The sequence below is a fragment of the Drosophila santomea genome, chromosome X, assembly GCF_016746245.2.
Source record: "Drosophila santomea strain STO CAGO 1482 chromosome X, Prin_Dsan_1.1, whole genome shotgun sequence".
In the NCBI taxonomy this organism is placed as follows: domain Eukaryota; kingdom Metazoa; phylum Arthropoda; class Insecta; order Diptera; family Drosophilidae; genus Drosophila; species Drosophila santomea.
The window spans coordinates 14,459,614-14,481,778 of record NC_053021.2 but is presented as its reverse complement, the minus strand read 5'-3'; the positions used below and the strand labels follow the sequence as shown (position 1 = coordinate 14,481,778).

At 41.1% G+C, this 22,165-nt stretch overlaps 5 protein-coding genes across 6 annotated transcripts; 3 read left to right on the top strand and 2 right to left on the bottom strand.

The window, feature by feature from the left end:
• Positions 1-357: 357 nt before the first annotated feature.
• LOC120454934 lies at positions 358-7,040 on the top strand. Its single transcript, XM_039640700.2, has 3 exons — positions 358-828; positions 1,651-1,968; positions 4,054-7,040. Exons 1-3 carry the CDS (start codon positions 745-747, stop codon positions 5,575-5,577), a joined length of 1,926 nt encoding a protein of 641 aa, XP_039496634.1. The 5' UTR covers positions 358-744; the 3' UTR covers positions 5,578-7,040.
• LOC120454936 lies at positions 2,040-3,904 on the bottom strand. 2 transcript variants are annotated; one of them, XM_039640704.2, is made up of 4 exons: positions 2,765-3,904; positions 2,475-2,686; positions 2,170-2,416; positions 2,040-2,117 (listed from the first exon to the last, which is right to left on the bottom strand). In XM_039640704.2, exons 1-3 carry the CDS (start codon positions 3,785-3,787, stop codon positions 2,179-2,181), a joined length of 1,473 nt encoding a protein of 490 aa, XP_039496638.1. In that variant the 5' UTR covers positions 3,788-3,904; the 3' UTR covers positions 2,040-2,117; positions 2,170-2,178. The 2 variants fall into 2 exon arrangements, with proteins under 2 accessions (XP_039496638.1, XP_039496636.1); XM_039640702.2 differs by having other exon boundaries at positions 2,040-2,416.
• A 41-nt stretch (positions 7,041-7,081) lies between the features above and the next one.
• On the top strand, positions 7,082-9,329 carry LOC120454935 (malonate--CoA ligase ACSF3, mitochondrial). Its single transcript, XM_039640701.1, has 3 exons — positions 7,082-7,297; positions 7,359-7,548; positions 7,623-9,329. The coding sequence occupies exons 1-3, from the start codon at positions 7,220-7,222 to the stop codon at positions 9,194-9,196; spliced, it is 1,842 nt and encodes a 613-aa protein (XP_039496635.1). The 5' UTR covers positions 7,082-7,219; the 3' UTR covers positions 9,197-9,329.
• LOC120454938 (antigen 5 like allergen Cul n 1) lies at positions 9,319-10,371 on the bottom strand. The gene is made up of 3 exons (XM_039640706.2): positions 10,225-10,371; positions 9,642-10,054; positions 9,319-9,575 (listed from the first exon to the last, which is right to left on the bottom strand). The coding sequence occupies exons 1-3, from the start codon at positions 10,336-10,338 to the stop codon at positions 9,359-9,361; spliced, it is 744 nt and encodes a 247-aa protein (XP_039496640.1). The 5' UTR covers positions 10,339-10,371; the 3' UTR covers positions 9,319-9,358.
• A 5,533-nt stretch (positions 10,372-15,904) lies between these two features.
• LOC120456647 lies at positions 15,905-21,318 on the top strand. The gene is given in 4 exon segments (XM_039643573.1): positions 15,905-16,409; positions 18,883-19,107; positions 19,775-20,083; positions 20,149-21,318. Coding segments are annotated over 4 exon segments (1,692 nt in total). The 5' UTR covers positions 15,905-16,268; the 3' UTR covers positions 21,166-21,318.
• The last annotated feature ends 847 nt before the right edge of the window (positions 21,319-22,165 follow it).

Below are 22,165 nucleotides of genomic sequence, written 5' to 3'. Positions count from 1 at the left end.
AGACTGTTGGATTAATGTCGCCTATTTTTAAAAATAACTTTAGAGCCACTAAAATATTTGCTCACAGTAAATAGTTCCATCTTAAATATATAACTTTAAAATGTATAAATAAATTGAATTTGTTTGTAAACAGGTTTTTTGTGTCGATCAAAAAGTTGGTAACTCCAAAAACGCAATTATGAGAAATTCAATGTGCACGCTAGGCAGGAAAATATAACAAGATTATATTTAACATTATATATAAGCTATTCATTTATTATTTTTGTGCTACGAAATCACGAAACCGGTTTGTTTTTGAAAAACTATAATTTATCGATCGCCGTTACTTATCGATGACGATTGCAGCAGTTGCATGCAACCGTGCAGCGCATAAATAAATAAAGTCGACTTGCCTCTGCTCGCTTTTTGGGTGATTTTTTTTTTGTGCTGCGGCTGCGCTTTTCGAAATTCGAATCTCGGGTATTCGCTGTGCGATATGATGTGATGTTTAACTATGAAGTGATCAACTAAATGCGAACGCGAAGCTATCGTAAAGCCCAATAAATCGGATGAATTGAAGGAAAACTCCAGAAATCGCATAGCCCAACTCCAGCAACAACAACACCAGCAACAACAAGAAGAACAACAACAATTCGGAATCAGAGGCGCATTGTGTGAGCTAGATCGACGAAGGAGAGGGAAAGAGAGCAGGAGACGAAGGAGAGTGGGCAGAAGGAGAGGAGAGGCGGAGGAGTGGTGCACAGAATGGATGTTGAAATACCTGTTTTGGCTGGATATCTTAATGTGCCGACCCAAACTGGATTTTCGCTAAATCGCATCTCGAAAAAGGTATGGAAAATCGCCGTATTCTCCGCCCTTCCATTCTAAATATTTCACCATTTATCGGGTTTTGAAAAACTGTTTATGCTGTTTGTAATTATCTCACAAGTGCGTAGTTTTCGACAAACCCCAAACAGGACCTATGTGTTATGTGAGTGTGTGCGTGTGCGTGTGTTTGTGTCTGCATACTTGTTGCATACAAATGAGGCCCACTGTGCGAGTGGAAGTGAGACGCACTAAGCGGGTGAGCGCAAGAGTTGCCGACTTCACACAGTTAGGGCCAAAATACTAGCATCAAACAATGCTTCACGCATAGTTTTGATATAATTGATATTTTGCGATAGTTGCCATAACAAGAGCTGAACAATAAAGCATTGTAATATCTTTAAACTTCAGATTTAATTGATATTGTGAAATAATATATAATATAACATATTACATAGTCTATGTTGATCTTGTGTGAGGTACTATTAACTTTACCCGCAGTGTTGGAGTTTCAGATGGCACACACAGCTGGCGATTCATGCTTTTTCATGGTATTTGTGTTTATGTGCGACAGGAAATTCTTGAGCCAGCAGAAAACTGGGGGAAAAGGGTGGTGGAGGGGGGGTCGCAACGAAGGGGGCAGGGTGAGGGTGAATGAGTACTTCGCGGTTTAGCCCATTATGTAAACCAGAATCTCTCAGCCCTACTCACACTCTACTCACATAATATTCAGCACTAACCCATGTAGGATAGTTTCGAATTCATTATGCTTATTCATATGCCACATTTGAATACTTTTCCTACAGAACGTTAGTAAATTGTTATCATTTTGGAATCATTTTGCAGAAAGCATGCAGCCGCTACTGTTTGCTATTCAAGGCCAGTCGCCATGGGATCGCCCGCCTGGAGATGTGCGAGAGCAAGGAGGACCGCAACCCAAAGATCTTCACACTCGAGAACTGTGTGAAGATCACCCAGGAGCCGCCGCCCGAACGCCTCATCCACATCGTGAAGCGGCAGGCAACCCTCACACTGAGCACGAGTAGCGAGGAGGAGCTCAAGGATTGGATCACCGCCCTGCAAACGGTGGCCTTCTGTGACACCTCACCATCGGGCGGAATCGGTGCCATCGAGGAGGACAACGACCTCTACTGCAGCTCCTTTGTGAGTGTTGGATCATCTCTGTATAAGCGCGCAAAACTTGCTGGGGTGTGTCGTTATACATAGTTGGTTAATCTTATTGCATTGCATATGTATTCAAAGTATTCACAAGAATTTTGCACTCTACAGGGCACGTCCATTTCACTGATACACTTAATAAGGAAAGGGGTTACACTCTGCTCTTAGATTAATGTACTACCTTGCCTTGAAAGATTAGTAGCGTCGATGCAGGGGGCAACATCTGATTTCCGGATCGTCGATGGTGCGAAACGACAGCCAGTGATTATTTCCGGCAGTCTGTAGAAACTCCAGGTAACGCACAAAGGTGTCATAGCCCACGAACTGGACACGGCGACATTCAACCGTATGATGATGCAGAGCTCGGCGATCGTAGATCCAGATGCGATCAGTTTGTCCGCCTCGTCCCTGTAACTTTTTTCTCGAACCCCGCCTATTGCGAGAATTGCATAACAATTATGTTGTTATAACAATCAACGACCGAGACTTACATGACCCTGATGGCTTTGAAGGCCTTCTTACTCACAAACGGAGTGCGGGACAGCATTTTCAGCACTGGCGGCCCACTATCGATTTTCTTTAGAAGAGACATTAGAAACGTGTAAGGCAACCAGTCGAAGCGAATGGCATCCATCATCAGATATGAATATTTGATGCGTTGTGGCCACTTGTGATTTAGCCAATAAATGGCGGCTAGAAAAACCTAAACATACGTTAAAGTAGTTGAAAACGATTAAGCTATTGATAGCATCTCATTGAGATGGCAGCGAAAAAAACGCACCTCCATTTCCGAATTCACAGCCAGCGAAGATAAGCCCAGTAATCTCTGTACCGTGTCAGCTTCCAGATACAAATACTCCTTGCTGGCGGCGAACTGCAAAAAGAGAGTGCTCATTCGCTCCAGCAGATTCTCCTCCAGGCGCATACCCATCAAATTGCCCTGCAGATATGTGCAAAATGCCCGGTCCGGAGTACGAGTGCCCTCATTGATTCCCGTCCAACAGTTGTTAATGAGTTCCTGGCAATCGAAGAACGTCGCAGCCCTGAAGACCTGCATCAGTAGTGTGGAGGACATGGTGTCGGCTGGCTCCAGACCCCAACGATACATGGCGACAAAGGCCCGGGCGGAGACCATCGAACTGGGCAGCTGGTAGATTTCAGAAGGCGCCAATTCCGGTCGCCGAAAGAAGCTCGAGAGCACTTGCAGCACCATGGCGTGGCAGCGGAACTGCTTGTCCTCAACCACAACAATCAAACCAGGTCTTAGGTTCTTCTGGAACATTGTCAGCAATGCTTCGCCGGTTGCCTGACGCCGCGGACCTTTGACTTTAGCCCAGAGTTTATCCAAACCATGAGCAATGGTTTCATCTGGATCCACTTTTTTGGCCAGTTCTTTGAATGATATACTCGGATAACATATTGCCGTTGAGCTGGTGCGCAATTTATCTAGAACACGATCAAAGTTGCCCACTCGCAGATCAAAGGGCTTTTTCAGCAAAAAGGGTGTTTCAAAGGGCAGTTTATAGAGCTCATTGTTTTCCGTGTCTTCTGTCACTTCGGAGCTTTCACTATCGCTTGTAATTGTTTCCTCCGATTTACTTTCCATCGTATCCTCAGCAGAAGTCTTCTCATTCGGAGGATCCTCATTGCAAGGCTCTTCACTGGGTGAGATCTCAGTGAGATTCTCCTCTTTTGGATTATCCTTATTGGGTTTCTCTTTATTGGGATTTTCTTCATTTGTAGTCCCCTCATTGGGAGTCTCCCTCTCTTTATCGTTTATATGATTTTCAAATACTTCGGACATAATGTTAGAGGATACATAATAGTTTTTAACGTTGGATTTTGGGTGTTTTTCTTTGTTTGGCTTATTTAGTAAAAAACTGTAGTGAATGTATATAAATAAAGGCTCTAAGAAATATAATTTACACTGAAAAGGAAAAACAAAGCCAACTTTTTAAAGTACAATCAAATACTGAGCATAAGAATGTTATATTACTATTAAATCTATTATTATATTAAGAAAAACGAACTTCAACAATAATTGTATCAACTCTTTCATACATTTTGCAGGATGGCCTGTTCATCATCACGCTGATTCCATCCGAGGCCTCCATTCGCTGCTGCATTGAACCGAAGACGTACATGCTCCAGATGACGCCCACCGAACTGCAGCTGAAATCGGAGGATTTGGGCGCCACAATCGCCATGTGGCCATATCGTTTCATCAGGAAGTACGGCTATCGCGATGGCAAGTTTACCTTTGAGGCGGGCAGAAAATGTACCACCGGCGAGGGCGTCTTCACCCTGGATCACACCAATCCGCAGGAGGTATTCCGCTGCATGTCCGCCAAAATGAAGTCGATGAAGAAACTGATTAGCGGCGACAGTCTGAGCACCTTGGAGTGCGGCGAGAATCAGTTTAGTGCGGCAGCTGGCATGGAGCCCGGCTCACGCAGCCCCCTGCCACCATCGCCGTCGAGTAATCCGCACGGCGGCGAGTTCGAGATCAACTCGACGCAGAGCTGCATATCCCTGAGGGGCTTCATTAGCTCCAACGATTCGCTTAACAACTTCTCGGCGGGTGGAGGTGCAGCAAGTGGCGCCACAGCAACGGGAAGTACTGGTGGTATCACGCTATCCGTGCCCGCAAATAGCAGTAGCAACAGCAACAACAACAACAACAGCATCAGCAGCATCAGCAGCAGCAGTAAACACATTCCCAACAAACCGCCACGCAAAAGCCCGACAACCCATTGTGATAAATACAGGAACATTGTTAAATATGAGCCTGTGGCCATAACGACAATATCCTCGCCATCCGCCACCTCCGATGTGAACAGTTCAGTGATACTGAAACCGCACGAGGGTGAATCGATATCCCTGCCGGAGACAACACCCGATCTACCGCCCGACTTGCCGCTGCGCAATGAGAGCGCCTCGAAGGCAGCACCGCCACCGGAGCGGGATTACGAGTGCATCGAGAATATCACAGAGGCGTGGCGCACAAGGGGCGTGGGCGATGTTAGGCACTGCGAACGTATGCCCATACTCTGCGATACCTCGGAATTTGTGCGCCAGCGTTCAGTATCGAAATCCAATTGTGGCGGCCAGAATACACCCAAGATCATAGACATCGATATCGGTGAGGGTTGCACCAGTGCCACGGCCATAAGTGAATCCAATTACGATCGCTTGGACTTTCTATCGCCGAACAACAAGACATCCAGTGGCTACAAGACCATTGTGAATGTCACACCCGGCAATCGCATACGCTGCAGTCCACCGCCGCCCAATGAATACGAATTGATCGCTAGTCCCGATACGGAAAGCTTCCGTAAGGCCGATGATAGCCATCGCGGCTACGGTGTGCTGCGCAAGGCTAGCACCACAACGAACAACAATAATCTAGGAATCTCCAATAGCAATATAAGCAGCAGCGTTGGCGGCGGCGGCAGCAGCAGCATCAGCAGCATCAGCAGCAGCACCATCACCACTGCCACGGCCAACAAAAGCAGCCTGGAGGCGGCAGCCATTGATCATCGCAGCTACAATGGCCTCAACTACACAATGGTCAGCAAACCGAAGCGAGTGTAGAAAGCACTGAGGATTTGGGTAGCGAGGTGGCAAAGGATTCAGAGATCCTGGAATCGAACTGGGTGCAGTGGGGTTTGTGGTTTGGATCGGGGGTAGATAGTCCTAGTTTTTATTTGTCCCAGAACTGTTGCTGTTTTCAATTCAATGAAACAATCATGTTGGACTTTCCCAGTAGTCGTCAAATGCATGACTATTTTTATTGTTATTTGACGCCAGATGAATAAGCTTGAAATAGCATTTGCTTGCAAGAATGAAATGTATATGTATGTTAAACAAAAAAAGGAAAATAATCGAAATATTGAAAACAGTAACGTGCCAGTAACTTTCTACATATTTTCATAAATCGCATTTCGATTTTGAGTATAAGTGAAAAAGAAGAGACTGCCGAGTGCCTTATACAGTTCTACAAAAAGAATGAAAATGAAAAATGAAAAAAAAACTGAAACCGGCTGGAAATCGAGGAAAGGAAGTGCGTCGAATCTCCAAATCAAAGAATCTGTCCTTTCCCTCGCCATGCCAAAAAAAAAAAACAAATTACCATTCGAATCGTTCAATTTTTTTTCGTGTAATTGTTTTTTTTTCGTTAATTATGTTAAATTCGTAATCTGTGATTGTATTGTTAATTGTAAAGCTGTTACATTTTTAGCAAGCACTGCCCGCCACTTGATCGCACTCGAAAACAAATTCCCCCGGCTCTTACTTAAAATGTAGAGTTTAATTGAAACGAACAAAGAAACTCAATTGAATCCCCTGGACGTAACGCAAATTTACAAAATGTGTATGCGATTTGTGCTAAATATATGTGTTTTTTTGTATATTTCATGTAACTAGATTTAAAATACACACTGCAATTGTACTTGTTTCTCCGTTGGTTTATCCGTCCGTCTTCTCAAGGTTTTTGCTGCCATATAACATATAACATAAATCGGTTGCTTATTCGAATTGTTATTCCTATACGTTTTTGTATGTTAGATCATATAGCTGCCATAGGAACAAACGGTGTAATGCCATTATCTCAAACTCCCAAATCTCCCGAAAACAGTTGACTCCATTCGCTTGTCCAATCTTAGACTGTAAATATAGGTTTCTTAAGTGTTTGTTTTTGAAAGTGGTTAAAATTGTCTAAATTGCACCTCCTCTCTTAGCCCTAAAATCAAGTTAACCCCCCATCTAAAACCCATGCACGTTCGAGTTCTCAAGCCAGGATTGTTGTAAACGACAGTTTTGAGTATTATGCAAAGGTCACAACAAAAAAAAAAAAAATCAAAATAAAAATAAAAACCAATTAAATCGAACAAACGAAATACCAAAAGAAAACTTGTGACTTCCATTTTACTTGAAATACATACATTTTTTTTTTACTTACTTTACGTTTACGATTATGCCTATTGTAATTATTAATTTTTGTGTCTGCAAACTATTATTGTGTAAATAAAGACCAACCAACAATCAAACCAATCGAATTAAAGGCGGACTTTTATTTCAAGTATGCCATGCCAAAAATCTCAGAATCGTTTTGGCTTTTCAAGCGATAGCAATTGAAAATCGGAGCTAAATTTACGGACAACACTCCGTACTATTCACTCAAAAAAAAAAAGCGCTTTCGCGGTCACACGAATCAGAAAACCAACAAAAATAAAAGATGCTGCTACTTCGACGTTGCCACAAGTTAAAGTTGCGTCCATTGGTTCGCCTTTGCTCCGCCGAATTGATACATAAGGTAAGCAATCTAAACTAATTTATTATTTTCATTTAATATTGTAATGAATTTTCAATTTCAGGATGGCTTTATAGAGAAGCTGCGCCACAGCTTCGACGAGGATGAGCGCAGCAATCTGGTGGTGCCCACGTTCAAGAGGGCCATGCTCTATCCGGATGAGATCGCCGTGAAGGACATGACCGGCGAGTACACCTACTTCCAATTGTATCTGGCCGCCAAGCGTCTGGCCATTCAGATCTCCAACATTTGCGGTAAGTGTGAAAACTATTTCACATCACTTTATTTATTTAATAAATGGTAAATACTTTTCATTCTTTTTTTACAGGCAGCGCTTCACTATCGAATGTGACATACTTGTGCTCGAACAACGCATTGTGGATAGCCATACAGTGGAGCTGTTGGATATCCGGGCAAGTGGCGGTGCCACTGGAATCCGGCCAGGCGATGGAGCAACTGCAGCGCCAGGCATCGAGTTGCAAGACCAAGCTACTGATAGCCACACCGGAATTTGAGTCACTTGCCCAGGAATTGTCGCAGTATCTCAAATCGGCCACCATTATTTTGGATCACGCATTTGTGCCCACCGCCGAGAGTGTGTCCTCCACCACGATGTATGCCAAACAGCTGGTGGGCATCCATGGTGTTATACTAACCGAAAGTACGCTGCCCAGTGATTTCTATGCCAAGGCACCGGCCATGCTCATCTACACACCCAATGCGGTCAACAATCCCAAGCCAGTGCTGCTCACCCATCGGAATATCGACGCACAGGTGCGCTGTTTGATCGCCAGCTGGCGTTTGGGACCCACAGACTGTATGCTGCCCATCCTATCCATGAATCGCATGCACGCCGCCCTGGGTGCCGTGCTCAATGTCGGTGGCAATGTGGTGCTGCAGCAAAAGTTCGACGGTCACAATGCGTGGAGTGCGCTCTTGGGCATTAATAGCCCATCCAAGCAGCGGGTCACGCTGTTTTTGGCCATGCCCATTGTCTACAAGCGACTGATTGCCGAGTATGAGAAAATGTTCGCCAAGGACTCGCGTATGGTTGAGTACATTGTGAATCATTGTCGGCAAAAGATCCGTTTGATGGCCACCGCTTTTGCGCTGCTACCGGACTCGGTGTTCTACCGTTGGCGTGAGATTACGGGCCAAAACATATACGAATACTATGGCATGATGGAAACGGGCCTGGTTCTCGGTCATGCATTGGACGAACAGCAACGCGATGGGGCAAGTAATGGTGCAACTGTGCCGGTGTCTGCCGCAAACAGCAACGCTCTCAATGATTACCGGCCGGGCACGTTGGGTGCGCCGCTGAAGGGAGTCACGGCCCGTTTGATCAGCAATACGGGTAACGAGCTCATCACCTGCAAGAACGAACTGGGCGGCACCGTGGACCATGGCCTCATACAGGTGGAGGATATCGGCGGTGACACCTCCTTGACGCAAACTGTGATTGGTGAACTGCAAATCGCTGGCTCCCATTTGGTATCCCCCACTTTGGCCAGCAACAATCCGGAAATGGAACCTAGAACTGCAAACAATAAGGAACAGGAGCAGCAGCAGAGCACCCAAGATGGCTTCATTAAGACCGGCGACATTTGCGCCTATCGCAATGGAAACTTTTATTTTCTGAGCAAAAGCAGCGATGTGTTCACCGTCGGCGGTTACAAGGTCTACGGTTCGGAGATCAAGAAGGTATTGATCTCACATCCCAACATCAACGATGTGGCTGTCCTGGGCATACCCAACAAGTTGTGGGGCCATCGCCTGGGCGTCATATGCATTGTATCGCCGGATGCGGATATTGATTTGGATGCCATCAAGACGTACTGCTATCGCCACCTGCCCGCCCACAAATGCCCCACCGTTTTCAAGACGCTCGTTTCCAAGTAGGAGACGTAAGACTAGTTTTTAGTCAGCTACAAATTTAAGTGATTTCCGACTGTTAACCAAACCAAAAAAAGAAGCTCCTTTCCTTGTCATAAATATTATAGTAAATAGTCAAATAAATATAATTCAGATTGAATTGCTTGAAGTGTATTTAAACATTTGCATTTAAGCGCAGAGCGGCGCATACCTGGGGTCAATGCCCTTTGGGCACGCACTGCCGGCCTTGGCGCACTCGCCGTAAACAGGTTGACCAATAACATTGGTATACCCGTAGTTGCAGGCCAGGTTGTAACGCCTGAATTGACCCAACTTATAGGACACCAAGCCACAGCCCACGGCAGAATTGTGCTCGTTGATCAACACGGTCAGGTGGCCAATCAATCTGAAAAGATAAGTTACCAGAAAGCTGTACCTATGGAAAATAAGGAAAAGAATGTAAGTTACATACGCTAGTTTGTAAGGGTTAAATTTCTCCAGGTCCTCGGCAGCAATGTCCTTTTCCTCGCCTGCCCACCACTTCACTGCCGACTCGAGGATCACCTCTGACGTCACATTTATCCCAAGCGAATATGTGGCCACATAGAGACTCTGACCAGATTGTGGAAACTGCTCGGTATTGTGACACGCATCATGGGCCATAACACAGGTTTTGGCATTCAAGAGCGCCAACTTCTCCAGATCCTTGTTCCATTCGATTTTGGCCATTTTGCAGGCGGTCCGCTTAATCTTACCCTGGCCACTAGCCCACTTTTGTCTCACCAAATTGTGCGCCTTGACCAGAAGTTTCCTATCCTTAAGATTCAGTTTAATCACGCTGGCGTCTTTGGGACATGAGCTGCTAAAGGATCCGTTTACATTCTGCTGCTCACATTGAAATGGAAATTATTAATATTACTATTACTATACCATTAATTAAAATATTAATTAAAATATTAATATTACTAGGCTATTACTTAAAATTGGAATTATGAATATTACTATACTATAACCATAGTTTAATGTAATAGATCAGTTGGGTTTAGAACACTTACACACGCTATATGGGTGGTTCCTGTGGGACAGAGATCCTGTCTGCAAAGATTCTCAGCCAGACTTTGGAGTACCAGTGATAGTACGAGTATATTAACCACCGTATAGCCTGACATTTTAGAATATTTGCTTAGCTCTTAACAAATGCAATGTGCTTTTATATGCATGATATCGTTTTTCAATTAGTGTTATCTCCTTGCAATTGGCACGACATTACTTAAATTTAGAAAATAGCTGTTTAGCCCATTTACATTTTACTCAATCCCCCTCAAACTGCAGAAGAACTGTCACGAGTTTTGTTTTTGGCCAAACGAAAAACATAGCCACGCCCACTCCAGCGCCCATAAATTACAAAAGCATGCAGAGATATGTTAGATTACTGCGTAATCTTTGTTTACAATTTTGTTTACGCCAATTTTTGTGTTAACGTGACGGGAGCAACGTAGTCGTAATGAAATTACCCTTTTTCCACTCTTCTTCTTGGGAGCCAGATAAAGCCAAAAGGCAAATTCTAATTGGCAGCTAAAAATAGTAGGCGATGGGAAAAACAACAACCTATTTACAATTATTTTAAACGGGAGTTCACACTGCACAGGAAAAAATATTGCTTTAAATAGTACATAATTGTGTAAAGGAATAATTAATGATTATCAGTACAATTCATAACTTTACATAAGCTTTTACAGCATATGTTACTGTTAATGGTTACATAAATAATACAGTTTCAAAACCACTCAGCAAAGTACAACTGTTTATGGTATTGAAATTAAAGATCGTAAAACTCGAAAGTGCAATAGTGACCGATGTAAACTTGTTTTTTTTTCTCAGTGTGGTGGATCTCCACTCGCCACTTAAGGAGCTTTCAATCGGCCGACATCAGGGTTAAATGTTTAATGTTATATGCCGGTGTGGATTGCCACCCAAAAAAAACACTCACATGGCTCTTATGTTTGTTTAGATTTTTAGCATGTTTTTGTTTTGGTTTTGGTTTTTCTGGGCCACGTTGTTGATTTTTGTTTTCCTTTCTCAGAATGCCGTTGTGGTTGAAGGCCAATTACACAAGCCCTAAAAGTGTGTTTATTGGCCATAAATAAAAGATTAATTTAGGCTATTTATCATTACCGATAAAGGCAAACTCAAGCCGCATAAATCTATCAATTTTACTTCTTTGAAATAAAATTACGATTGTCTTTTAGCTCAGTTAAGCAAAGATGAACTTTTAATGAAATCTGTCTCTTTTAACAAACATGTTATTATTTACTTACATATGCAATATGGACTTTTAAATATTGTTTACTTAACATATTATTACTTACAGCGCTCAAACACGTTACATTAAGTGGCTCTCAAACTGTAATCCGAAATGAATAGCCTTGTTTACCCGCCAAATTTTCGAGCTCTTTGTGTACCGAACATTTTCGAAAGGCAATGCCGAGTTTTTAAATCTGTTTTATGTTTGCCTACTTCATTTTCATTTTTATTTCCATTTCGTATTTGTTTTCTGGTCTAATCTTTACCGTAAAGTTGGACTGGCTTTTATCGCCAGCTTTTTTTGGGTTTTGTAACCCGCGATGGTCAGAAAGTCATGTGTTGTTATTTTTTGTTTTGGGTGTTGCTGTTGTTTTTGGCCTTTTATCAGCCATTATAAGCAGGTCGCTGATAAGGCGGCCGTCAGATGTAATTTAATTTATTACACGAAAAAAAAAAAATACATTTTAACAAACCAAACTATTACAGATCACGCATTTTGAAATTACAAATATGTATATTGCATTCAATTTTTAAAAACATTCTTTGTTTGTAATTATCGTACTTATAATTAGAAGTAAACTTGCATTTTCTTACTGTGTATAAAAACCCTTTTAAGTTTTTCCACGTGAAATTTAGAGTGTTTTGAATTTAAAAAATGAAAGACCTACGACAACAACGTGGAAAAGGATGCGTTGCAAGTGGCACGTAGTCGCTGCCTTTTTCTTGTCTTTTTTTGTTCTTTTTGGTGCAGGCAACTGGAAAACTCACACGCACACACACACACACCAATGCACGACGCAATTAAATTTTATGTCATTTTATTTAGAGCCGCCGCAGCACGACTTCTCTGCCAGCGTCGACGTCGCTCCTCTGTCGCCGGTGTGTCGACGTGCCAAAATCCGCATACTGAAAGAAAAACTAGTGAGTCCGCAACAAAAACAACCCTTTCGCTTAACCCTCCAAACAGCGATGTTAACAAACAAACTGTGGACAGTTTAAAAAGTAGAAAAAATCAAACGCATAAAAAAATGACATTTTTATAAACTCAAAATAATAACTATAGAATATTGAATTCAAATTTAAAATAACCTTTTGTTCTAAATATCACATAACATAAATATTACATTACATAAATGTTGCATTACATAAATGTTGCAATACTTTCTATTTTGCGTAAATATTCGACAAAAACCCATGAATATTCAACTGTTGTCATTACAGAGGTTTAAAACAGCTTCCAACGCGAAACTAGAATAATTTCTGCTCACATGTTGCTGTGCTTAAATTCACTATTTATTTTTTTGAACTTTTTTTTGAGCCGGCGTTGGGGCGCAACACGTACGCCAAAAAACAGAAAGGCTGGAAAAACAATAACAACACTCACATACACTCGCTCATCACTCACATACATACATATGTGTATGTACGCACATTAATATAAATGGCGTTGCGGAAATCTGAAATGGCATCCAAACTGTGGAACTGTGAAACTGCGGACCTTGAAAAGCGCGACAAGAAATACTAGAAACGCAGAAGCAGAAGAAGAAGCAGAAGCTGATGAAGAAGAAGCAGAAGAAGAAGCTGAAAACACAACAGAAAAGATTCGTGGAGCATGGAGCACAAGGCTTCGAGACGAGACGATCTTGTCCAATATTCTAGGGTACCTCAAAACGCACACGTGTGTGTGTGTGCTCGACAACGATCCACCCATTCCAATTGGAACCCAGGCACACGCCCGAAAATCACATAAAACAGAAACAAAATCGCGGTAGCGGACTTACAATTACAATACAGTGGGCACTAGCTAAGGTGGCAGTCTAAAAAAGTACTGAGTACTAAATGTTCCTAAGAACTCTTGCTTTAAGTTTTGGATTTATGCATCTCTTACATTTATAGATTTTAAGCATTTCATTGAAATGTTCTTTCATTAAAAAATTTTCTTTTTAAAGCCAAACTTGCGAGTATCTACTGTTTTTTTCACCTCTTTTGCGCGCGCTTTTATATTACGCATTTTAATTTTCGGCAATTGATTTTTGGAACTACTTATGTATGTATATTATATGGTAGATAGATGTCATGTGGATCGTGGGTGTAATGTTAAATGCTATTTGTGACGTCATTAGACACAGGTCGTGTGGCTCCAATTTACGTTGTTTATTTTTCCCATCTCCCACCTCCCCCCTCTGTTTAGTTTTGCAGGTGCAGCGGCAAATAGATTATAATTTATGTATTTGTAGCGGGCGCATGCTAAACTGCACACACCCTATACATACTGACATATGTATATATGCGTATGTATATACTATATGTCTGAGACCCTGTTTTCGTGGTCATATGTTTGCAGTTGTTTTGTGTTGCTTTTGTTGTCCCTGGACCTGGTGTTACGTGACGGTCGGAAAGTCAGCAGACAGCCGATGCGCCGGTCGAATTGTTCTCGTTGCAAGCACACGTCCACCCCGAAACAAGTGACGTTTATGCGGTGTTAAAAATCATGAGAATATTATAAATATATGAGAATATTATGAGAACAATATGGGAATATTATAAGAATATTAAAAGAAAATTATAAGAATATTATGAAAACGTTATGAGAATGTTATGAACAGCTATTATAGGTATATCAAATACGCATCTAGTATTATCAGCAAGTTTGTTGATTCGAATTAATAGAAATTGTAATAATTTGAATTAAAACTCTTATGTACATCAACAGTTATTGCTTGTTTATTTAAGGAATACCCCAGAAGCAGAACGTTCTCGCCCAAATGCTCCATTATCTTTATAAACGGATTAGGTTCAATTTATCTCGAGTTCACCGCCGCATAATCCGCATTGGAAACTTCCCGGCTGCTCACATGTTTTGGTTTTCCGTCTGTATTTTCAAGTTTTTGCCTCCGCAGAGTGCAGTGCACTCCGCTTGCCGCATACGAAACGGTAAAGTGGGGGGCCTTCGATTCGTTGTATTGTAACGTAAAATGTTGCACTTCTTGGGGGGACCAGTGCCCGCAAAACTGTAGGGGGATTTATGAAGGCATTGATCTTGATGGGCAGTAAAAATTATTAAAACGAAGCCAGATAATAGCAAACTAGTGGAGCTGATAATTCCCTTTAATTTTTACCGGCCACTGATATATCCATTTCGGATTTACTCCCCCCCTTATTAATTTTTCGGTAGTTTCTTTTTTGTTTTCGTTTTTTTCTTCTTTGAGTTTTTTTTTGGGTCCAAGTCCACTGGCGCTTATTTGATCAAGACTATTATACAATCTTACACGTAAACGTACATACATACGTATATATGTATGTATGTAACTAGTCTGTTTGGGTGTTTACAGTGAAGGTACCAGAAATAGTGCTCCACTGCGAAGAATGATCAACATATAACGTATCCTTTTAGATACTTTGGAGAAAATTACTTAGTTTTAGGTAACTAAGAATGCTATTTCCTACAAAATAATCTGTATCTAAGAACAGTCTTTTGATGTTTTATGTTTCTAAAAAATGTTGTAATGATCCTATTACACTTGCCGCATATGTATGGGTGTAAACATGCGTTTTGCTGTGGGGTAATGAAGTAGAACAGCAACGGAAAAACAGAAACTATTGGTGCGTGTGTATGTAACTTCATGTGCGTGTACGTGTGATTGTGTGTGTGTGTGTGTAGAGGGCACTTTTGGGGGAGGTGTGCCGCGAGGGGGGAAGGGTGTCTTGGGGAATATTGTATTGGACCGATAGTTTGTCATACGCAGCGACCTAAATACGCACACTTGATGATATTTTCATTTTGAGTTTTGGCTTTTGTTTTTGTTTTTGGATTCTTTCCTTCACGTTATCAATGGAGAACGGTGATGCATGTGTGTGTGTGGAATCCCATGTTTATATAATGCATTTTCCTTTGGGCTTTCATTTGTAAATGGATAAAGTTCACCATTTAAGCGAGGTTTGACAATCACTGGGTTTTGTGTTTGTTTGTTTTTGCCTCTTCTTTTGCTCCTGCTTCCTCTTCATTTTCTTCTTCAACCGGCTTACATGGCCTGTCTGTGTGTTTGTACTTACATACGTACAGCATTGGTCGCAAAACTAGAAACAATATAAAATTAAATTAAGCATAATTAAATTAAATTAAATTAACATTGGTAAACCAATATATTCGAAGTATTCTTGAAACGCACTTGTATGCAGATCTAAGAAGGATTTTGTGAATATTTAAAAATGAAACTACTATTGTTTTGGCTGCAGTAGTGTGTGTTGCCTGCTTGTGGTAACAATTCCAAGTAGCAGCTGTTCTCCCCGCTCCCTTCTTATGCTGTCCTCTCCTCTCTACTCCTCTCACACAACACACACTTTTGCACTCCCGCTCACACACACACTGAAAGACCGCTCTGCTTTTACAGGCGTCGACGTCGACTTCTTTTCTTTGCGCAGCGATGGTTTTCAAAACGAATTCGAACGCTCAAGCGAACGGTTGTGTTTACTCCCAAACAAAGATATCAATAAAAAAAAAAGAAAAACTGAAAAACTGAAAACTCAGAGAAATCGAAACACAAATTAGCGGACTCAAAAGCAAAAAGTGCAACAAAACAAAAACTTCAAAGAAAACATTTTTTTGTGGTGCATCTTCAAAAAAACCGGTTGTTAAATGCGCGTTGCAATCGAAATAATCGCAAGAGTTAAACAACAAAAACCCTAAAAATTAAAGCAACGTTGCACATTTTCTCGAGTGCAGCTCAAACTGTAAGGAAAACAAAGCGAAAATTGAGGAAAGAAAACCGAGCCTAAAACTTGACCGAAAAACAAAATGGCATTCTCAATCGTGAGCCGTGGTATTTTGCGCACTTCAAGAGAAATTCTGGAACGCAACATGGCCGCAACTGTCGGCGTTCTGCAGCAGACCGCCTCCCCGCCCCCAAACACGCCCATTTCGCACAGCGATTGTCACGTAAGTGCATCTTTTTTCTCACAGTGCATTTCATATCTAAGCGAATTGAAAGAAACTGTATGTTAAAGAAATCGCAGTGTTAAACACAAGCAGTTTGAAATGAACTTACCTAAAATTAGCATCACAAAGAGAGCAGGCAAGAACAGTTAATAAAACAAGCTGAAATGCAACAGTTTTAAGTTAAAAAGTTTAAAACCAGTTCCACAAAAGATGTTCCACCAAAAAACAGCTTCCGCAAGATATGTACATATACATATGTACATCAAAACAAAGCAGAGAAATAGAATCGCAATTCGAAAAACGGTAACATGCGGGGGAAGGGGAAATGTAATTGGGGAGGAAGAGGGGAGAATAGAGGCAAGAAAGGGAAGCGGAGAATGAAAATTGGGAGCGGGAATGTTCACGAAACGAGGCCAGTGCTAAGTAAACTGTAGCAGTGCATCCTAAACTGTACGAACTCGAACTTAATTTTTGTTTTTATAGATAACTAGAAATATATTCATTTATTCTGAACTGTTATTTTAGCAATACAAGATTAATAATATAAATCCTCTGATTTTCATTCTGATTTTTGAGTTCCATTGATGATTGACTGCAAAATTCATTTAGGTAAAAGCAAATTTCTTGCAAATCAATCATTAAAGGGCGCAGCACTTCAATCAATCAATAATAAACAAGAAAACCGGCACCGAAAGAGGCATATCCCTAAATAAAACAAAACAAGATACAGTAAGATAAACAAAAGAAAACTACACACAAAAAAACATTGGTATTAAATCAATACATTCACAAAATTATTCAGTTAATATTTAAACATGTTTCATCTTATTTTTATGTTAGCTTTGAAAATACCGGCGAACATTTGTCAACACAGTATTTACATAAATGTATCGGTTTCGAAACGAAATTTATGATATGTTGATATTATTGACACAACATACATACTTATGTATGTATATATGTAACCAGCTAAGCAAATGTTAATACTTATTGGTATTTTCCACCGTGTACTCAGGTGAAAGCTTATTTTCCTTTCTCACCGACAACAACCAACCCCCTCAGTTTGAAAGTCGGAAAACTGCGCAAATTCTGTGGCAGGAAAATCCTGCGCAAAAGCATTGAAAATGGTAACAACAAAAGTTCCTCATCCGTTTTTTCTCTTGGCGCCCCGGAAAAAGCAGTTTTAGAATCACAGGAAATGATTTAAGTGGTTTTAATCGCGATTTTTCTACTTCTTGTTTGCTGCTAAATTAACATTGACCTGTTGCTCGACTTTGGGTTTTATTTGCCGACTTGTTACTCTGCATCTTCATTTTCTACATAAATCATTGGCATTGTTTTTTGTTCAATTTTCTTATGGTCGAAACGTGTTTCTCTCTATTTTTTTTGTTGAGACGCGCAGACATTTAAATGAAAGGAGGCCCGTGTTTTTTGCATTCATTAATTCGAATTTTGGAGAAACTTGTTTACGAAAAAACCGAAAAAAAAGAAAAACAGAAACAATCCAAAGTTCGTTTAACCAAACGAAGCAACTGGAACCGAAAAAGGTTCCAAAACACTCCAATACAATAAGCGTGCGGGCTTTATGATAATGTTATATGGCATGGTGTTGTATGATATCATCGTCGTCGGTGGCTGGCAACATCTGTTATTGGATTCTTTCTTATCGAGAGCCATTGAAATTTAAAGTTTCTTGTAATTAAAAATGAGACGAACCTTTTATCTTTTTTCTAATGGCATTTGACGGTAGCTGTCGAACAGATGATGGAAAACACCTTTCTTCGAACTGGTTTTTGGCATCTTTCACATATATGTATTTATCTTTTTCATCTATTCATCTTTGTTGCACTGTTTGTATTATATTTGTAAAATACCACGCAGTTGTTATATATATACCATATATTTTTGATATTTATTGAAAATTCTTTACCAACTACATAGCTTACAGTTTCTTCTGTTAAGTTTGTAACATGCATGATCGCCACGTGGTTTCTTACCATTGCTGAGAGCCTCTCAAACTGTGAAACTGTCAGTTTTTTTGAGATACATTTTGACAGTCATGCTTTGGCACTTTTATGGCGAACCAAAGATGGAAAAACTCGTAAAAACAGATAACGAATGTGGTTTAGAATTGTTTTGTGTGTAAACAGAACTGACCTTAACAATGGGAAAACAACAAGCACAACAAAAACAACACGGGAAAACAGCAGTGCGCCGAGTTGTAATTAAAAACATAATGATTGCTTACAAACCGAAGGGCATACAACAGCAATCATATCAACAACAAAAAGAGCATTCAGCATGGGAGGCTATGAAAACCGAATTAAATAGAACAATAGCACAATGATTGGGTAATATTATTAATGATACATTAGCATCAGTTTTCCCAAGCACATTTAAAATGATTATCAAATTTTTACAAATTATTCAATATTATAAATTAGCTAATTTCCAATTTTTCTGTCGATTTCAGCGCCTCTTTCTGGCAACTGGTGACAATATGTTGTGTGGACATGGAGCACAGCACTCACTGCTGTGGCATCAAATGCCAACTGCCGTGGTCCAGGCTGTCCGTCAATATTCAAAGAAGGCCGGAGCGGCCAAATTGCGACGTGAGGTGGAAAGTGATAGCGATTCCGACTCGGACGATGAGTTCGAGCGTCGTCGCCAGAAAATGGATTCCAAGCGCAGCGAAAGGGTGAGTGAACTGAATTGCATCAGAAATGCATAACCATAACTAATCCAATCAAACCATATACCCAAAAAAAACTCACGGGTCCACGTGGCTTGTGGCCCACGAGAAATTTCAATTGTGTTCGCTGGGCAGGCGAAGAAAACGTGTTTCGAAATTTGGTTATCGCGCTCAATGTCGTTTTTTGAACCTGCTTAGCGGCATTTTAAAATAGTTCAACATTGTAACCTGGCTAACAGCGGTCATTTAACAGTAGTAACTGGTTTTGAGTACGGACTGTATTACGATCAAAGCTTTGGTTTTGGTTATGAATAAAAATTTTTCCCCAAAACAATATGAAGCAAACTGAAGCTTAAAGCAGTTGGCTGATGGCAAAGTATCCTGCTTTACAAGCAGTCCATCAAGCAGTTCCTTAAAGTCCTTGAAGCGCTTTTTGTAAAAAGCATCTAAAAGCTCGCAAGCAGTCCTTAAGGATAGCCATGTCCTTTAAAGCTTAAGAGCTTTACTTTTGGAGGCCCTAAGTACTTTGAAAAAGGTAGAAGAATCAGAAAGAACTTTGTAGTTTAGAAAGCTTTCAGGACTTTCTGTGTCTTGTTTTAACTCAATTATACATTAATTTATAAGGAAAACGCAAGGCAAACCAATTAATATGTATATTTTTGCTCATTTTCAGGGCGACTCAGCCTTCTGGCGCCGCAAAATGCGCACTCTGCACCGCATTTTGGACGTTAACCACGATGGCGTTGTGTCCTTCGACGACTTCAGTTTGCTGGCCAAACGCTTTAACGATCTGGGCCATTTGACCCCAGAGGTCGCTGCCGAGTTCAACGATGTGATCAAACATACTTGGGAAGAGCAGTTTGGGGAGATAACCCCGTACAATCTGGTGACTGCCGAGCAGTTTCTCACCGATCTGCACCATCGTCTCAACGACAAGAAGATGGCCAAACGCATTGGTCGCTTCCTGCCCTACTTGTTTAAGGTTCGTCTTAAGGAAATAAGACCATAATTGAACTGATTGAAACTAATTTGTCGGTTTTCTCTTAGGCTGTGGACTTTGATCACACTGGCCATTTGGATCTCGAACAATACAAGCTCTTCTTCCGTTGTCTGGGACTGACCGAAGACGATGCTGCCGTTTCATTCGCTGTGATAGACAAGAACGGCGATGGCCAATTGTCGCTCAAGGAGTTTGTGCATTTGGGCCGCCAGTTCTTCTTAACCGAGGACGACTCGAAGATATCGAAAATGTTCTGGGGACCGCTGGTCGCTGATCATTGACGGGTTGCAGTCACTGCTGTAGATTACAATACAACCAAATCAACAATAACCCAACAGAAACCTTACTACAATCAAGATTATCAGAACCATCAACACAACAACGACCGATGCCATAACATCGGCAACAATAACACCAATGAGCCAATGCTAAATACATTAAAAACGACAACGATGTTGGCCAATAACAATTACAATAAGTTAGTGGCCACATCGTTGCCAACTCGCGTGCAGGCGGCAGGCGGCAGTTGGCTAAATCTACAGCATGTGGCGCCGCATAAATCGGGACCGATAATAAACATTAGCAACACCACCAACACCACGATCGTTATAAGGAACATGAGCATTTACGACTATTTACGGCAACACTTTGCCAGTTCGAAGCGCCAGCGCTCGACCTTTGAACCCCATCCATCGGCCAGTATGTATCCCGCCTCCAAGATGCGCAAGCACAACTTTAGTAACTACCAAAAGGAATGGGAAAAGGAAGACCGGCAGAAAGATTATTATTATTATAAAAATAACAATAATAATAATAATAATAATAATCATCGAACGAAGGGCAAAACATCATTAGATGACTATGATATAAGATTCTTTTTCTACCTTAACTCGCTAATATTATTCACAATGTCGTGCAGTCGTCAATCGGCCGCCGAGGGCGATGACCTCAAGCATTTCATTTGCGACCGGATCCGAAAATTCGATCGTCTACGGCGAAAGGCAAGAAAACGCCGCAAGCGAAGGCCCAAAAAGCTGGTCGAGGATCAAATGCAACATTTATAAACTTGGAAAAGTGTAGCTACATACTATATTCACGGTCACCCTATTTACCATATAATCGATTATTTTTTTGTCTAGTTAAGAGTTACGTTTAACTGATATATTACACAATACAGCAAGCATGATATAACGGAATAAAACTGATTTTTAAATATATACCATAAATAATGCGAGCCTTTATTTTTAATTAACGGGCGTGGCCCTCCAACAAAAGTGATTTTCTAAATCTATCTTTCTGTCACTATTAATATTCTGCTCAAACTATTTCACTAATTATAAAGCGTGATTATGCTGCTGTGGACTTATATTTTATTCGATCGAATTAAAAACGTTTCCACATTTTACGCAAATTGCATGCGAATGGAAGAAGGCGAGCAGCAGACGCTACTTCCTTCCCGTTTCTATTTGTACATGTACTTTTTTCAAATTTTCCCTCACTTGGCATCTGCGGCCACATATCATTATGTAAGCGCCAGCGAAAAAGGATTTGCGATATCAACTGAAAAGTGTTTAGCTGCAGTTTGCGAGGCTACAAAAAATGTTACCTAAAATACGAGACGAGTGCAGCCAAGTGGTTAATACCCTAAAATAAATTTGTTTAATCTATTAATCCAATATCTATGCATAGCTTATGTGACTGGTATGGTTTGGTTATAACTTCTAGTAGCAAAGGGTCAAAAGATGCCGTTGTATTTCGATGCAAAGTGGAACTAAGCAGGGCATATGCCCAAACTCCGTAGATAGGGCATTACAAAATAAGTTACGTTGTGGAAAAGGGCAAGAAAAACTTGTCGCGCGTAAATCTCTGCGATGGCAACCACCCACGGCCGTCTAGGCTGGCTGACCAGAGCTCATTATGCGCATTTGTGCTGGGCGGGCATGGGAATGGGGGGAATGGGGAGAATGGGGGGCTGTCCCCAACATAAGGATGAGAATGATGGTACGCCCATTTCTTTCCTTTACTTCTAGTCCTTCGCACTAATTTTTTTTTACTTTTCAGCTG